Source organism: Zosterops lateralis, assembly GCF_965231275.1.
Source record: "Zosterops lateralis genome assembly, chromosome: 3".
In the NCBI taxonomy this organism is placed as follows: domain Eukaryota; kingdom Metazoa; phylum Chordata; class Aves; order Passeriformes; family Zosteropidae; genus Zosterops; species Zosterops lateralis.
The window spans coordinates 31,245,264-31,259,571 of NC_139764.1; the positions used below are offsets into that span (position 1 = coordinate 31,245,264).

The window sequence follows — 14,308 nt, forward strand, 5'->3', positions numbered from 1 at the left end:
CCCAGGACCCCAAACCCTCTCCCCTTCCAAGGAAGCTTCTCCTGGCTGTGTCCTGGAGCTGGGCTGCCACTGCCTTTTCTCTGCTGCTGCTGCGCTGAGGTTTTTGTTACACTCTAGCCACGGGAAGAGATTTTCTTATTGTTTGTTGTTGCTGCCATTGTTGTTGTTTGTTCGCCTTGTACATACACATACTAGTAAAAAACTGTTAGTCCTTTTCCTATATCTTTGCCTGAAAGCCCCTTAATTTCAAAGTTATCATAATTCGGAGGGAAGGGGGTTTTATTCTCCTTTCCAAGGGAGGTTCCCACCTTCCTTAGCAGACACCTGTCTTTCAAACCTAGACATAGTCCTTCCCTGTATAATTTCTGGTCCCTATTGTAAACAATGTTGGTATTTTTATGTTGTTTCACAAAAGGTACTGCCTTCCCGAACTGCCTACCGCGTATTCTCCTGATCAAACCTAATATTTTACCCCAAAATTCAGAAGTTCAGCCTTGTGCAGACCCTTGTTTGTCTAGGAGCCAAGCTGTCTGGGCTCTGCAACAAACCTGCTGCCCAAAGTTAGTACAGACATTAAGACCCATTTCAAAGATGCTAACACCCACAGCTTCACCTAAATTATTTGTAAAAATGTTCCTCTCAAGACTGAATTCTGTATTCCATGAAATGTTGTAACACTGATACAGCAGAAGCCATGATAAGCAGTATCATGGCAAATATTCTAAATATTGTCTTACTAGCTGTAATCCATTCCTCAGTGAGAAGAGCCGAACATCCATGACTTTGATAAATAAGGAAAATGAGAGTATGTAACTTTTAAAAATGGAGCCTTTTGCATTTTGTTGTTGAGACACGTCTTTCCAAGTAAAATATAATTGGAAATGGCTGGTCGTAGTTGATCTGCCTTCAGAGTAATTATTTGCAAGTTACAGCAAAAAATTACATGTTTTTTGCATGAAAATATGCATTTAATTTCTAAGTTCATTAGTTAATGCTTTATGTCATAGCAACTATGTTAACTTGGACGCTAAAACAAAGCATCAATTCGGGTGACATCTTAGTAAATATATATAAGCTCGGGCAGAGATTTACTACGGATAATACTCGGTTTAATAAAGTTCTTCCCTCTGCCTTATTCCCATTAATCGGCTGGAACCGGCTGAGGGACTTTTTTTTTTTTTTTTTTTTTTTTTTTTTTTTTTTTTTTTTTTTTTTTTTTTTTTTTTTTTGTGAAGCGCATGCGCACCACCCGCTCCGCTCTCGGCAGGTCCAGAGCGCCTCGGGGAGCGAAGCAGCGGCGGTCACCGCCGGGCTGCAGGGAGGCAGTGCCCGGGTGGGCAGCCTGGGAGAGCCAGGCGAGCGGGGCCAGCCCGTCCGGCGGAGAGCCACGGAAGGACTCGCTCCCAGGAGCGCCCGCTGGGAAACGCCGCGCTTCCCGCCGCTTCCTCCGGCGCGCCCGCCTTCCGCCGGGGCCGCTCCCGGTTGGCTGCCGGGCGGCCCAACCCGGGCCTGCGTGGAACGGCCCATGGGCGGCACGGGGTGGAAATTAGCGGCGCTCCGGCGCTTGAGCGGGCTCTTTCCGGGGCCGGGCCCAGCGCCTCCCCCCTGAGGGGAATGGTTGGGCCCCGTCACGTGGAGGCGTTGGCGGCGCGGCGCCGGCGCGCGGCTCACGTGCTGAGAGCGGTCATGGCCGCGCTGCTGAGCTCCGCCGGGCGCCTCCGGGCGCTGCGCCCGCGCCTCTCTCCTCTCCTCCCGCCGCTCCTCCGCCCGGCCGCCGCCCCCGCCACACCGCCCGGCCCCGCCAGGTGAGGCCCCGCGCCGCCGCGCTGCCCGGCAGGGTTTGCGGGGCCGGCCGAGGCTGCGCTCCGCACGCCCAAGGGCACTGCCGGCCATGCCATGCCGTGCCGCCGAGCCCTGCGGCGCCGCCCGCCGTGCTGCCCCGGGGGCTCCGGGCAGCGCTTTCCCCGGGCCGGACCGGCGCCCTCACCGCGTGTGCGCGGCCTCGGGGGAGCGCGGGGCAAAGGCCGTGAGGGAGCCCCGCTGCTCTCGGGCCGGGCCGCCCGCGCTTTCCGCCACAGAGCCCTGACCCACTGCCCCGGGACACGGCCGGGGGACACGTCCAGCAGGAGGGAAGGCTAGAGGAGATGAGCAGGGATGGAGTAGAGTTACTGTCCCTGGAGGCGGTCAGGAAACGACTGGACGTGGCACTGGGTGTTCTGGGTATAGCTGATGAGGTGGTGATCACTCACGGGTCGCACTCGATGGTCTCGGAGGTCTTTTCCAACCTGTATGGAGTCGGTAATTCTGTGATTGACTCTGGGTACCCGCACAGTTGGAATCTGGGCTTCCTCTCCGCGCCCTCAGGCTCTGCTGTGTCTCTTGTGAGGAGGCACGGTTTAATTTCTGGTTTTCCCTCCCTCCTGTCACGCCGGCAGGGTGGAAAGCTCAGCCTGTCCTAAACCACCTGTGTGCGGTTTTGGCAACACTGACATGTGGTTGGTGCCCTGCAGGAGAGGAAGCTTAGAGACACAAACCTTCATTAACACAACCACAGATACATAGAGATTTATGAGCTGATGTAAGGGCTTAATGCTACGCAAGTTGCTCTGTCTTTTGTGTCATGTTATATCTCTGGTGCTTCCTCTTAAGTCAATGTAACTTAATTCCTGGTAGAAAACCATAACGGTTTTCTGCCATTTAAAATAGATAAATATATTCAGCAAAGGCCTTGGTGGGTTCCAGAGCTTGTACAGAAGAAGGGATGGGAAAAGACAAGAATCAGAAATGGAGAACTCATAGAGGGAAGTCTCACTGTTAAAATAAGGACATTGTTGCTAATTTCCCTACTTTTAGTGCTTATTAGTCTTTCTTTGGGATTATTTTATTGGTAGCCTGGCCAAAGTCTTACCTAAAAAAAATAGCTTTCTGTGGTCTTTAATCATTGAAGCATATTAGATACCAACAAATGCTAAAGTTGGTGTGAGGCTTGGCGTGGACCAGGAATCAGGAATATCTGATTTAGATACCACACATTTAGTTAGCTACAGAACCACACATTTAGTTAGCTGCAAATTATCAATAAACTTTTCTTCTTTCTAGTAATTAATTTTTGTTTTACTCAGCTGAAAGCTTAATTCCCTAGATCAATTTGTTGTGAGAAATAATATTCACTGAAGTTCATGTGTGACTTAGTGAAGGAACAACTGCTTTTTTGACCCTAGAACTCCATTTCTAGAAAGAACTTTAGAAGTGCTTTATGTGGTGATATTTTGGTTCTTACAACTGGGGTTTGATTTATTGATTGTTTTCCCTCCCAATACTTTTTTCTTACACCAAATTGTACTTAATTTCAGGTGTAAATATTGCCATATGTGGGATAGTTCAGTGATCATGGTGAAAACTCTTTTGAATCTTCTTGTACATTCCTCCCATCCAGTAACTTAAAATCTCCTGTCACACTACTGGGTGTTCAGGCATCCTAGTGCACAAGTGATGGTCTAGAGCCAAAGTGTAAAGCAAAGATAATACTTACAAACTGAAATTTCATGTATTAGGCATATGATCTAATTTAATTTTTTTACCTTCACTAACTATTGCTTGCTTTTTTTTTTTTTTTTTAACTTAAGCCCTAATTTTTGGAACTGGACCTCCTTTGATGAGCTAGACTGGCATATGGACATTTGGGCTCATTCTGCCTGTTGTTCAGGTCTCAAGATTATTTTGAGAATGAAATGCAGTCTATTTGGAATAGCAGGGAAAGACACACCCAGTTTTAAGATTAAATAAATAAACAGGAATAATCTAGCATTTCGCAAGAAAGTTATGTAAATAACTGTGTTTCCATGTGCTTGGCTTAGTCACTTTAGCACTGAACATAATAAACTCAGTTCAGAGACAAGTGTGTGACTACTGTTACAATAATGGTTACAGAAAAGTTGCAAATCTGTGAACTTCTTTAGAGATGTGAAAGAGCAAGCTTCACATTCAAGCCAACGTTTTATCAAAACATCGTTATTGCTTTGATTTTTAATCTAAGCTTCTTCAAAAATGAGTTGGGATAGTAGATGTGTCTCCTCATGGTTGAGAAGCGTTTCACAGCAAGTCAGATTTAGGACAGATTTACTCTTTCACTTGACCACCTCTGCTGTGAAATGTAAAATATGTTGAGCTACATGTTGTCACTCTCCTGCCATGCAATTTTATTAAAGATACATAGTGGCAGACCAGTCCAACAAACTTCAGATCTACAAGATCAGAATTCAGCAGTGTGCTGCTTTACAAAATCAGCTGTGGTACAAATGGTTTACTGGAATTTATAGAAGCTTCACCAGGGGAAAAAAAGCCTGAATTTGCTGTTAGTATTTGACTGTCAAGAATGGTGTATTCTTGAATTGTCTGGACTGACAAGTGTTTAGAGGAGGCTTTTGAGTTAACATCAGGATATTTTGGGGAGACTTTATTCTACATAATGTAGATGATGATATTATGGTTTGATGATACAGCTTTCTGTTGTGGGAAAGTCAGTGCTCAGGAAAAGGGTGTTGGCTCCATTGGGTGTTGACACCCTCCTGTTGCTGGCCACCTTGTCTGGCTCTAAATCATGGAAGGAGAACCAATAGGCTCCTAAAGCATATTGATCATGGAAGTATAGCTGAGGAGGAAGATCAAGGTGAATCAATACAATAACAAAATAAAATCAATCTAGCAAACCTGCTCCAGTGTGGGTTCTTCTCTCTACAGGCCCAAAGCTCCTGCCTTCACAAGTTTGCCTCTATGTTTTCAAAACTGTATTTAGCATAAATCCAAAAGACAGTCCTGTACTTGCTACTTCGGAGAAAATTAGCTCTAACCCAGGCAAAACCAGCACAGAAGGAACTTGTAAGAAATTCTTGCCTTTTGATCCATTGTGCTGTGTTTCAAGTATGTTGATAAGATGAGAGAGCAAATATCCTTTTAAAAGAAGCTTTCAGATTGGGGGTGGGGGGGATGGATTTGATTAAGTCATAAATTAAAGACCCAAATGATTCCTGGCTTAGTGAAAGGTGCATTTTAATTTTTTTTTTTTTTAAATTAGCTGCAAACGAGGTTTTTTTGGCTTTTCACTATCATACTCAGCAATCTATTACCAATGAACAAAAATGTGGAACTGAGTGCTTAATGAAGGCATAAAACTGAATGCTTAATTACATTAACAAAATGATAGAAGGAAGGGTCTTCAAATGTAGAGGAGGCATAGAGTAGACTTGCTTTTCATTATCCTCTGTTGTAATGAAGTTGCACTGTTGTTGTTGTTGTTAAGTGTTTTAGTGATGGATATAAAATGCCTAGATACTCCCCAAGAAATCACAGGATCTTGGAGATGTTAGGGTTGGAAATGATCTCTGAGATTGTCGAGTCCAACTGTTGACTGACACTGCCAACTTCACCACTAAGCCGTGTCCCCAAGTGCCTCGTCTGTCTGTCTTTTGAACACTTCCAGGGAAGGTCTCTGACAGTTCCCTGGGCAGCCTGTTCCAATGCTTGACACCCTCTTCAGTGACAAGTTTTTTCCTAAGTAGTAGTAGTACAAAGCAAAGGTTTTCTCTTTATTTCTTGCGAATCACTTAGGCAATTTTTTAGATATTCCCCAAGAAACACGAGGTTTGTCAGTCTACATGAAAAGACATTAATTTTTGTCTTATAAGATCCTGCTATATCTCATTGAAACAACTCTACAGTGGCCTGAACATTGTGGCCTTTTTGTATAGCTCATCATGGCTAACAGTACAAATACTGTTTTAACAGTCATGTCAATCATGCTGGGATCTCAGGTGGTATATCTAGTGTTATGTTTACTGAATTTAATGTTAGATCTGGAGTGCTTTTATGTACAATAATGAATTGTAACTCACTTAAGTTTCGTCATTACTTCAAACATGACTTGATTTTGAGAGCTGTTTCCTGCAGTTTTCACCTGTTTAGTTTAGAAAGAACAAAACTTTCAATACTTTCCATAGAAAAAGCACAGCAACTACCTTATTGTGGCTCTGATAAAGAGAAGCAAATATCTAATATTTACAATTAAACGTGTTTATCTTCATATATTTATACAAGCATATAAATAATATATGAATAAATATATAGCTGAATATAAATATAAATATTTTTAAAATGTCTGGAATTGGTCAAATTTTACAGAAAGTAACCTTTCAGCTGCTGCAAGGGAAAACATGAACATCACCTATGTTTTGAGGTTTAGGGAAGATGGGACTTTTTTTACTTAGGCTGGTGTGTAAGATGTGTTTGTATAGGAAATTAGAGACACTGCCTTGAGTCTGCTCTAACATTGGAAGACATAAATGTGTGGGTACAGCACTGGGATTCCTACTTAAACCTTTGTAAACAGAAGAATTTTACTGGTTGACTTGGTATAAATTTCTCCATCCATGCTTCATCTCTGCATCAGTTTTTCTGTGAGTTTATCTTCAGCTAAACTGGAGGTGGAGTTACCACTTGCTTTGGGATTACAAATGCAGAGTTAACCTTGCCTGTGTAGGCGAGGTCTGCAGTTGTAGAGACAAAGCTGAAAATGGTGTAAAGGCTCCAATATCTGAAGGCTACTTCTAATCTTGTGACTGTGGGAGTTGGAGAGAGATGCCTTCATAGGGTTCAATATATCCTTTTGAGCTTCTCCCAGTTCTGAAGCATAGGAGAGAGAAATTACACATTTTGGGGAAGAACCAATTGCTTATTCAAACAGATCTGAAATTAACTGTGCTCGCAAATAAAGTGTTTCACGTAGAGAAAATCTTAAAATGCCATCTGAAGGTAATTGATGAAAGTAAATACTTGGCACTCGTTGCAGCTCTTGGAGAAGCATTTAAGTCTGAAAAAAAGTTAATTAAAATAATTGAAAAATATGATTACATCATAAAACTATGTAATCGAGCATCTAGTACCGAGGCAGGATCAGAAATGAGGTCATGGATGATGGATTTTCCCCCCTCCTAATCTTACTTTAGAAGCTTCCAAATGAGAAAGATTGACTGAAGTATCCTGTTCAAATATTTCATTAAAATTAATATTGTAACCATTAATGTTGATTGTGTGATTCCTGATGGATTAAGTTCAGTTGCTTCTGTGTTTGGAGAGTGGGATGGGATAGATGAGTCCTTTGAGGCTTTTATACTTTTTTTTTTTTCCTTAATAAACACATCATGATGTAGAGATTGTTGCCTGTATTTGAGCTATGTTCCTGTTTTTAGGAATTGAGAATTTGAAGGCTTTTTGCTGTGTGACATTTCATGCTTAGAAGTGCCTCATTTTCAGTACCCTCTGGCCTGCTCTACTTAGTCAGTTGTACCCCATCTTAATTTCCTGCATTTGTGTTTTGTCCAAAACATGCAACTTTTTGATGTCTGTATTGAAGCCATTATTGCACATGGATTGTTCCTGTCATTTCCTAGTTGGGTCAGGAGACAGCTGCACTTACACTCTCCCACAATATTCCCTGTTCTACAACCAGTTTTAATTTTGTGTACATATTTAAAATTTTTGTTTACACAACTACTGCACCCATGTTTTGTAACTAGAAGTACATTGTATCTCCTTGTTTTGCAAGTTGTCGAGTAAAGTGGTGCCAAAAGCCTGGCTATCAATCTGTATTTTTTTGTTAGGCTTCTGTTTTTCCCACAACCTTCACGGATTTTTCAGAGTAAATCCAAAGGACTCGAGTTTGAGTAAGATCCAGTAATTTGCCTTCAGTACAGCTTAATGTTTTCAGAAATTGAGTCATTCTTCCGCAGTCTCATCTACACCCCTATTTCCTTGTTAAAATTAGTAATGATAGTTAAAATTTACAGAGGATGGTTGCGATTAACATTTCTTGAAAGCCAAACAGTGTATGCGCTGTCATTTTTTCCCTGTGAAGAGGTAATTTCTAGAATCATCTTTAGTAAATTTGGCAACCTTTCTAGCTACCTTTTTAGGTCACTTCCTGACTGAAATGGTTAATTTGGCCTTCTTGATTTTTATCCTTGCTTTTTTTCCTATTTTTCTTAATTGTTGTTTTTCAACTTCTGAAAATTAATGACACCTGATGCACAGATAACTGCCTCATTTTGTTAGTTCCTTTTGTATTTCATAGGGAGGTTGTGCTGTTACAATAAACTTTCACTATATTGTCTACTGTGTTCTGCCCTTTGCCTGAAATGAAACCTAATGCTGTGACCCTTAATTTTTGAGTTTGTGGCTTTTTTGGAAGTTGACTTTCTGGTCTGCTCAATCTATCATCTTATGAAATAGTGAGCTCCTTTTTTTGTCTTTTTGTTGTTGTTTTTTTTTAAGTTTCGAGTTCTTAGTTGATTTGTAGTGCTGCATAGCAGATTCAAAACAGTAGAAGCTGCAGCTTCATCCAGCTTTTGAAGACACAGTTATTTTTAACAAATTCTTATTATGGGATTGGCTTAACATTGCACAGCAACTTAGATAGTGCTGAAAGTGTAATTAATTCAAATGCTGAAGGCCTAAATATGGTGAGGTACACCTGAGTCTTACACAGAAGGTATTTCAGATTGATGATGATAGTTTAGGTGGATGCCAGTGAAAGTTTGAGTTCCTCAGGTTGTTTTATAATCTCATACTGTTTTCACCTGTCTGTCTTAAAATGAAACTTGGACTCCCATGTTGCCAAATGTCTTTAATCAGTATAAATTAGCAGAAGGACCAGCACCATATCTAGTAATATTGGGGGGAAGTATAAATAGAAATGCCCAATTCTGTTCACCTTTCGGAAGATGAAGTTACTGTATAAAAAGAACACTTTCATGTAAGTATATGGTGTTTTACAGTGTGCAACTGCAGCAATTGACACACTGTAATATTCTAAAGTTACATTATAAATAGTATTGTGCTCAATGCTAAGCAGGAGAGTTTAGTAGCCAATGAAACTTGGGTCTTCTCATGCAGTTAGGTAGCTTATATTGAGCATGCACGTACTGTTATCTTTACACTTCATCTGATGGAGCTGTGCAAGTACTTTAAAGTATTTGTGACTTCTGACCTGTGGAGGATCTTACAAAGATGGATTTCTTAAATCAATGCAGGACTTAAGAACTGTAGATACCAGTTTGTTTATGGTTAGAAATGTGCTATATGTCATAAGATGCTGTTCAATAATTTGAAAAAATACTGTAGAACATTAGCATGTTTTTATAGGGAAAGGCATTTCAATTCTAATCTGAAGCACAAGAGTTTTGTCCACTTGTCCACTTACAAATACAGCCCTGTGTTGCCGCAGCGTCCAGAGCATTTTTCTAATCTTTCTGAAAGTATTTTGAAAAGCTTTCAAGTAGCTCTTTTCATGGGTGTATAAGAGTGGATGATACCGTGTTCTTTGTTTTATATCTTTAAGAAAAAGAACTTGCAGTCATTACATTTTCATTCTCCTAGCTATCCACTGGCTAGCTCAAAGTTGAGTATTGCTGTTTATATGTTATTGAGGAGTTATTTAAGTTCTAGATATCTCACTTGTTTGTTGAATCCTAAAGGAGTTAAAACTTAGTATCTTACTTTTATTCTTACCTTGTGCTACTGAATTTTATGCTAATTAGTGTAATGACTTCTGTTTTCCAGAAGTACCCTGTGTCTGGTTATAGGAGGCAATAGAAGGAGAAGAGGGAAAGTGGGGAAAGAATTGGGGAAAATGACTCCATGGGAATACTTTTAGTGAGACGTGGCATTACTAGTAGCAACAAAAAAGTTTGATGTTAATCTGACTAGGTGCTTACCGTAAAAAATAGTGTTTCAGAGCTTTTTTGTTCTTATTTATAGTTTCTCCAATTTTAGGTACCTTTTCTTTCTCAATTTCTTTTTATTCCTGGTTAATTCTGTTGGGTTGTGGACATTGTGAGCTGTTTCCACTCTAACCTGATGGAACAGTAATTTTGCTTTTTTGTAAAAGTGGATAAATTGGTGTTGTGCTTGCTTAGTGAGTGAAATAAACTCACAAAGGGATCTGAATAAAATGAGAGCTAGCCCAAAAGGATTGGGTGGGAACTTGCATCTATCAGGAAGTGGAACTGAGACTGAAGGAGGGGTTCTGTCCTTTTTTTCAGTCTTTCTTCCCTTCTTCAATTCTTTCTTCCTTATCCTTTCCCTAGTGAAATACCATGCAAATAATTAGCTGGGCTCTGGAATGTTCTTCTGGAGGAAACTTAGAGAATAGGGCAGTGTAAAAATTGTCTTCTTGAAAAAGGCAATGCCCTGCATTGGTGTTCTTCATTATTGAAGGATTTTTTAAAAATCAAATGCCATCTATTGAACAGTTGTTATGGCTCCATTAGGAAAGAGATTCTGCTTCAGGCTACTTCAGGCTGCTTCTAGAATTCATGGCCTGCTGAGTTACCAAATCAAGATTTGAAACAGCAAGCAAAAAGTTGGTCTTTTGGGCTACTTTCTGCTCACAAGAGGCAACCAGAATGTAAAGCACCAGTCTGTATTTTGTACCCCAGTGATGATTTCTCTGCCAATTCGCAGCTTGCCTGAAATATGGAATTGCCACCAGCAAGTTTTTCTCCTCCACTGGCCTTCTCTCCTTGGGCCTCAAACTATGACTGTTTGGTGAGAAGCCAGCCAGCAGACAGAGCTGTGAAAAAGCTCCAGGGGCAGGAAATTGTTTTGTAGGGAATGTCAGCACTCCTGGCTTTTAGGGGCCATTACTCTATAGGACTCCTGGAGCAACAGCGGGGAGTGCAGACTTGGAGTTTTGGTTTTTTTAAAAGAACTAGTCTAGAAAGAGCTTACAAAAATTTAGCTGAAGAGTTGTCTGAAGAGCCAGAAATGAGGGAGGGCAATTTCAGAAGTTGCTGAATCTTGTTTTTGCCAACCAGCAACTATTACTGTTTTTTGTATAGGATTCTGGAGGAGGATCTGGGGTTTATTTTATGCAGTTGTAAGCACAGCTGAGAACAGACTTCCTGAAATGCTTGTGTGTAATGATGATTTTACCTGCACAGGCTGTTCATAACCTCAGTGTGGCACATAGTGCATTTTTTTATTCTTATGTATATCAATTTGTTCTTAAAAAAAAAAAAAGGCAAGTTTTTTTTAATTGCTTTGATAGAAATAAATACACTTTCTCATTCTGCTTTGTATTGTCATATTTTTTTAGAAAATAAATATTTAAACAAATCTGCTGTTGATGTATGATGTACATGGCAGAATGGGTGGATGCTTCATGCTGGTTGTTGCCAACTCTGTAGGATGTGGAATGATCCTGTTGGTGTTTAGGTCATTGTTGTCTAACACACCGACCTCTGCATGAGTTCTACTGCACTTTAATTGACAAGGAAGGTGTGATTTGCTGCCTTGATTTACTGTGTTCTGGAAGATCTCCCTGTGACTGTTCTTGAGATTTTTCAAAACCTTGTGAGAGCATTAGTGAGTAGCTGTAATGGGACAATAGATTTTCACAGCACTTGGATGACTTAAAACTTTTTTATTTTTATGGGAATATTATTTGAACCATTTAATTCATGAGGTGAAAATCTGAGAGAAATGTGTCACTGTGAGAAAATGTATGAATGACTTCTTAAGCTGAAAGACATGGAAACAAATTACTTATGTTTATTTATTTTAAAATAGAATGGTTTTGAGACTGTTCATCAGCAAGAAGCGCATTATCTTTCTGACATTGTGTGAGCAGTCTAGATACAAAATGACTCACAGAATTGTAAATTTTGTTTGTTTGTTTGTTTTTTTCTGTTCAAGCAGAAACATTGTGAACCAAGTAAGGTTCTTTACACTTGCACCGCAAGAGGAAAGAAATGTTAAAGAAGAAGCAGTTTCAGAAGTTCGAACCAGACCAACCTGGCAGTTTGACTGGGCATTAAATAAAGTGGATAACTCTGTCAGGAAAACTGGCCGTGTCCCTAAAGCTCTTCTGCTAAAAATCTTCCAGGAAGTCAGCAAAGCAGGTAAGTTGCTTCCAGTTGAATCCAAATAAAGCTAAATTTCAGGCTGTTGTTTAACCAAGGAAATTAATTCATCAAGCCAAGGAAATGAATTGAATGTTCTGATCTGTATATGTCTTTGAGTGTTGTAGATGTTGATAGACAATTTAAATGCTTTAGAGATATTATTTTGCTTTGAATGCTCATGTTAGTGTTTTCAAGTATTTTAGTCTTTAAGAATTTATGTCTTATAAAAATGTATTTTTAAGGTATGTTTTATTGCCTTACTTATTGTTGATTTTTAATCTGCGAATGCACTTTCCTCATGTAACTGTACTGTGCTCTCTGGGCAGGGATCATTCCTGTCTCCTTTGCAGAGTATATTTTTTAAGTGTCTGTAATGAACCTTGCTGCCCTTTAAATGTTATTTGTTTTCAAATGGAACTACAGCAGGGAAGTGTGGAGGTCATCCACAAGCTTCAACATTCCCCGCTAGCTGTGGGACAAGAAAGCTTTGGTTTTTTGGAATAAAATAAAACCATATAGCTGAGGCATTGTCCATTCTGACAGATTCAGTACCTCTTTGGCTAAAATATGCAGACTGCATTAGTATTTTGCAAACAAGCTGCCACATCTGATAAGGTCTGGTACCAGATAGGATGAGTCAGTGGAGATATTTAAAGAATATACTTGCTAAGTACTACTGCCAATATTTATCAATGGCAGCATGTATTGTTTTGCTTAAGTTTTAAACTTTGCTATGTATTGCACTGGGCTGTAATGGCTTGTCCAGCTGGCATTGTGCTGTTAAAAAATTTGCAGTTCACTCTTTAAAGGCTGAAGCTTCTATTCATGCTCTTTCTGTTGAATTTAGTTTTTTCTTTTTTTGCTTGGGACATCCTTTCTGATTCTGACTGCTTTGTTGTTTTTTCAATGTAAATCTCTCATTTGTGAATGTGAGCTGGCAAGAATTTTGTGTCTCTAAACCTCTTCAGGCAGTTCTTAATGAACCTTGACGGGTTCCACAGTTAAAGTCACACTAACAAAAATCTTAATTGCTTATGGGGTATTCCTTTGGCTTTGTATTTAAAAATAAAAGCATAGAACCTCACAAATGTTTTACCTGAAGTGCTATTAGAATAAATGGCAAATATTACCATGTGAAAAATTCAGTCCTTGTTAATTAATAATGAAACTAGTTTAGCGAAGTGTGGAAAGTTAATGTTGATTTCTGCCTATTTGTATTGTTTTTCCATTTCTAATTACAACACAAAAAATACCTGAGAAAGGTGTTTGAAGTAGATCTGGATGTGCATCTCTCCATGCTCACACTGCCAAAAGTTTTTGATTTTCTTTTCCCTAGTACCTCAAGGTACTCAGTTACTAGTAGTTGCAGCAGTGGCATTATGAAACTGAAGATGTGTTGGCATTTTCATTGCAGGTAGTGATTGTGTGCAGGGCTTTAAAAGCTGGGCAGTTACAAATTGATGATCATACTTGACAGCATGCTGCTTTCTAAAGAAACTCATTTTTATTTGAAATTTCTGGGTTTGCATTTAAAGATGGGATAGAAAAAAATTGTCTTCAGCTGATGGGGTTGTCTGTGATAGATTCTGCAGTTCTGCTTTTGCCTCAGGAGTAGTAAAGTGCAAGAAAGAGATGAATTTATAGTTAACTTCTGTGACTAGTACAGAAGTCAAAAAAGGCTGATAATCTTACTTAATCTTAAACTTAATAGTAAAATTTCCTTTACTATTCTCTAGATGTAAATTTTCTCATTTGTTATGAATTAAGCATAGGCAGAACTGGAAATGGAGATCTACATGTGGAAATGTCTCTGACTACCGGTTGTGGAATTGTATTGAATACCATAAAGTTATTTCCTTCTTAGGATGAGATGATGTCAGGATCTTGAGTTGAGAAGTTTAGGAATTTTGTGTTGTCTCCTAACAATGTCTGCTCAGCTAAGCTCATTATTGTACTAAATGGCCTGTCTCATCTTGAATCATTTTAGGATAGTGCACAGTAGGCCGTTGTTTAATCATTTGGGTATCCTGTTAACTTAAAGTCTTCAGTCTTGGAAAAAGTCTGTTTTATAGAAAATGTTTAAATATTTCAGTAGGTCAGTCTCAAGTCTTCTTTCTAATATTGAATGCATAATTATTTATGAAGAAATTTGTGGTTTTGTTCCACTTGCAGGGTGTCCAGGGAGTAACCACACCTTGCTTTTGTTACAAAGTTGTGGTGCTGTCTTACCAGAGGTATTGTCACCTGAAAGAACAGAACTGGCCCATATGATATGGGACAAGATGAAGGAACTTGGTAGGTTGGGTCTGTTGCTCCTTCTAGCAAGAGCAGTTCTGTTACTTTTGTTACTC

The 14,308-nt window shown here is 39.8% G+C and overlaps 1 protein-coding gene across 4 annotated transcripts in view; it reads left to right on the forward strand.

The window, feature by feature from the left end:
• Positions 1 to 1,614: 1,614 nt before the first annotated feature.
• The window catches only part of LRPPRC (leucine rich pentatricopeptide repeat containing), a gene marked incomplete at its 5' end in the record, with an annotated part of 85,121 nt that continues 72,427 nt past the window's right edge, over positions 1,615 to 14,308 (forward strand). The window contains 3 exons of one of the 4 annotated variants that reach the window (XM_083856556.1): positions 1,615 to 1,805; positions 11,752 to 11,954; positions 14,130 to 14,252. In XM_083856556.1, the coding sequence (XP_083712682.1) occupies positions 1,615 to 1,805; positions 11,752 to 11,954; positions 14,130 to 14,252 (517 nt within the window). Of the gene's footprint in view, positions 1,806 to 2,214; positions 2,235 to 11,748; positions 11,955 to 14,129; positions 14,253 to 14,308 lie in introns of those variants that run through there. The other 3 variants (XM_083856557.1, XM_083856558.1, XM_083856559.1) reach the window with 3 other exon arrangements.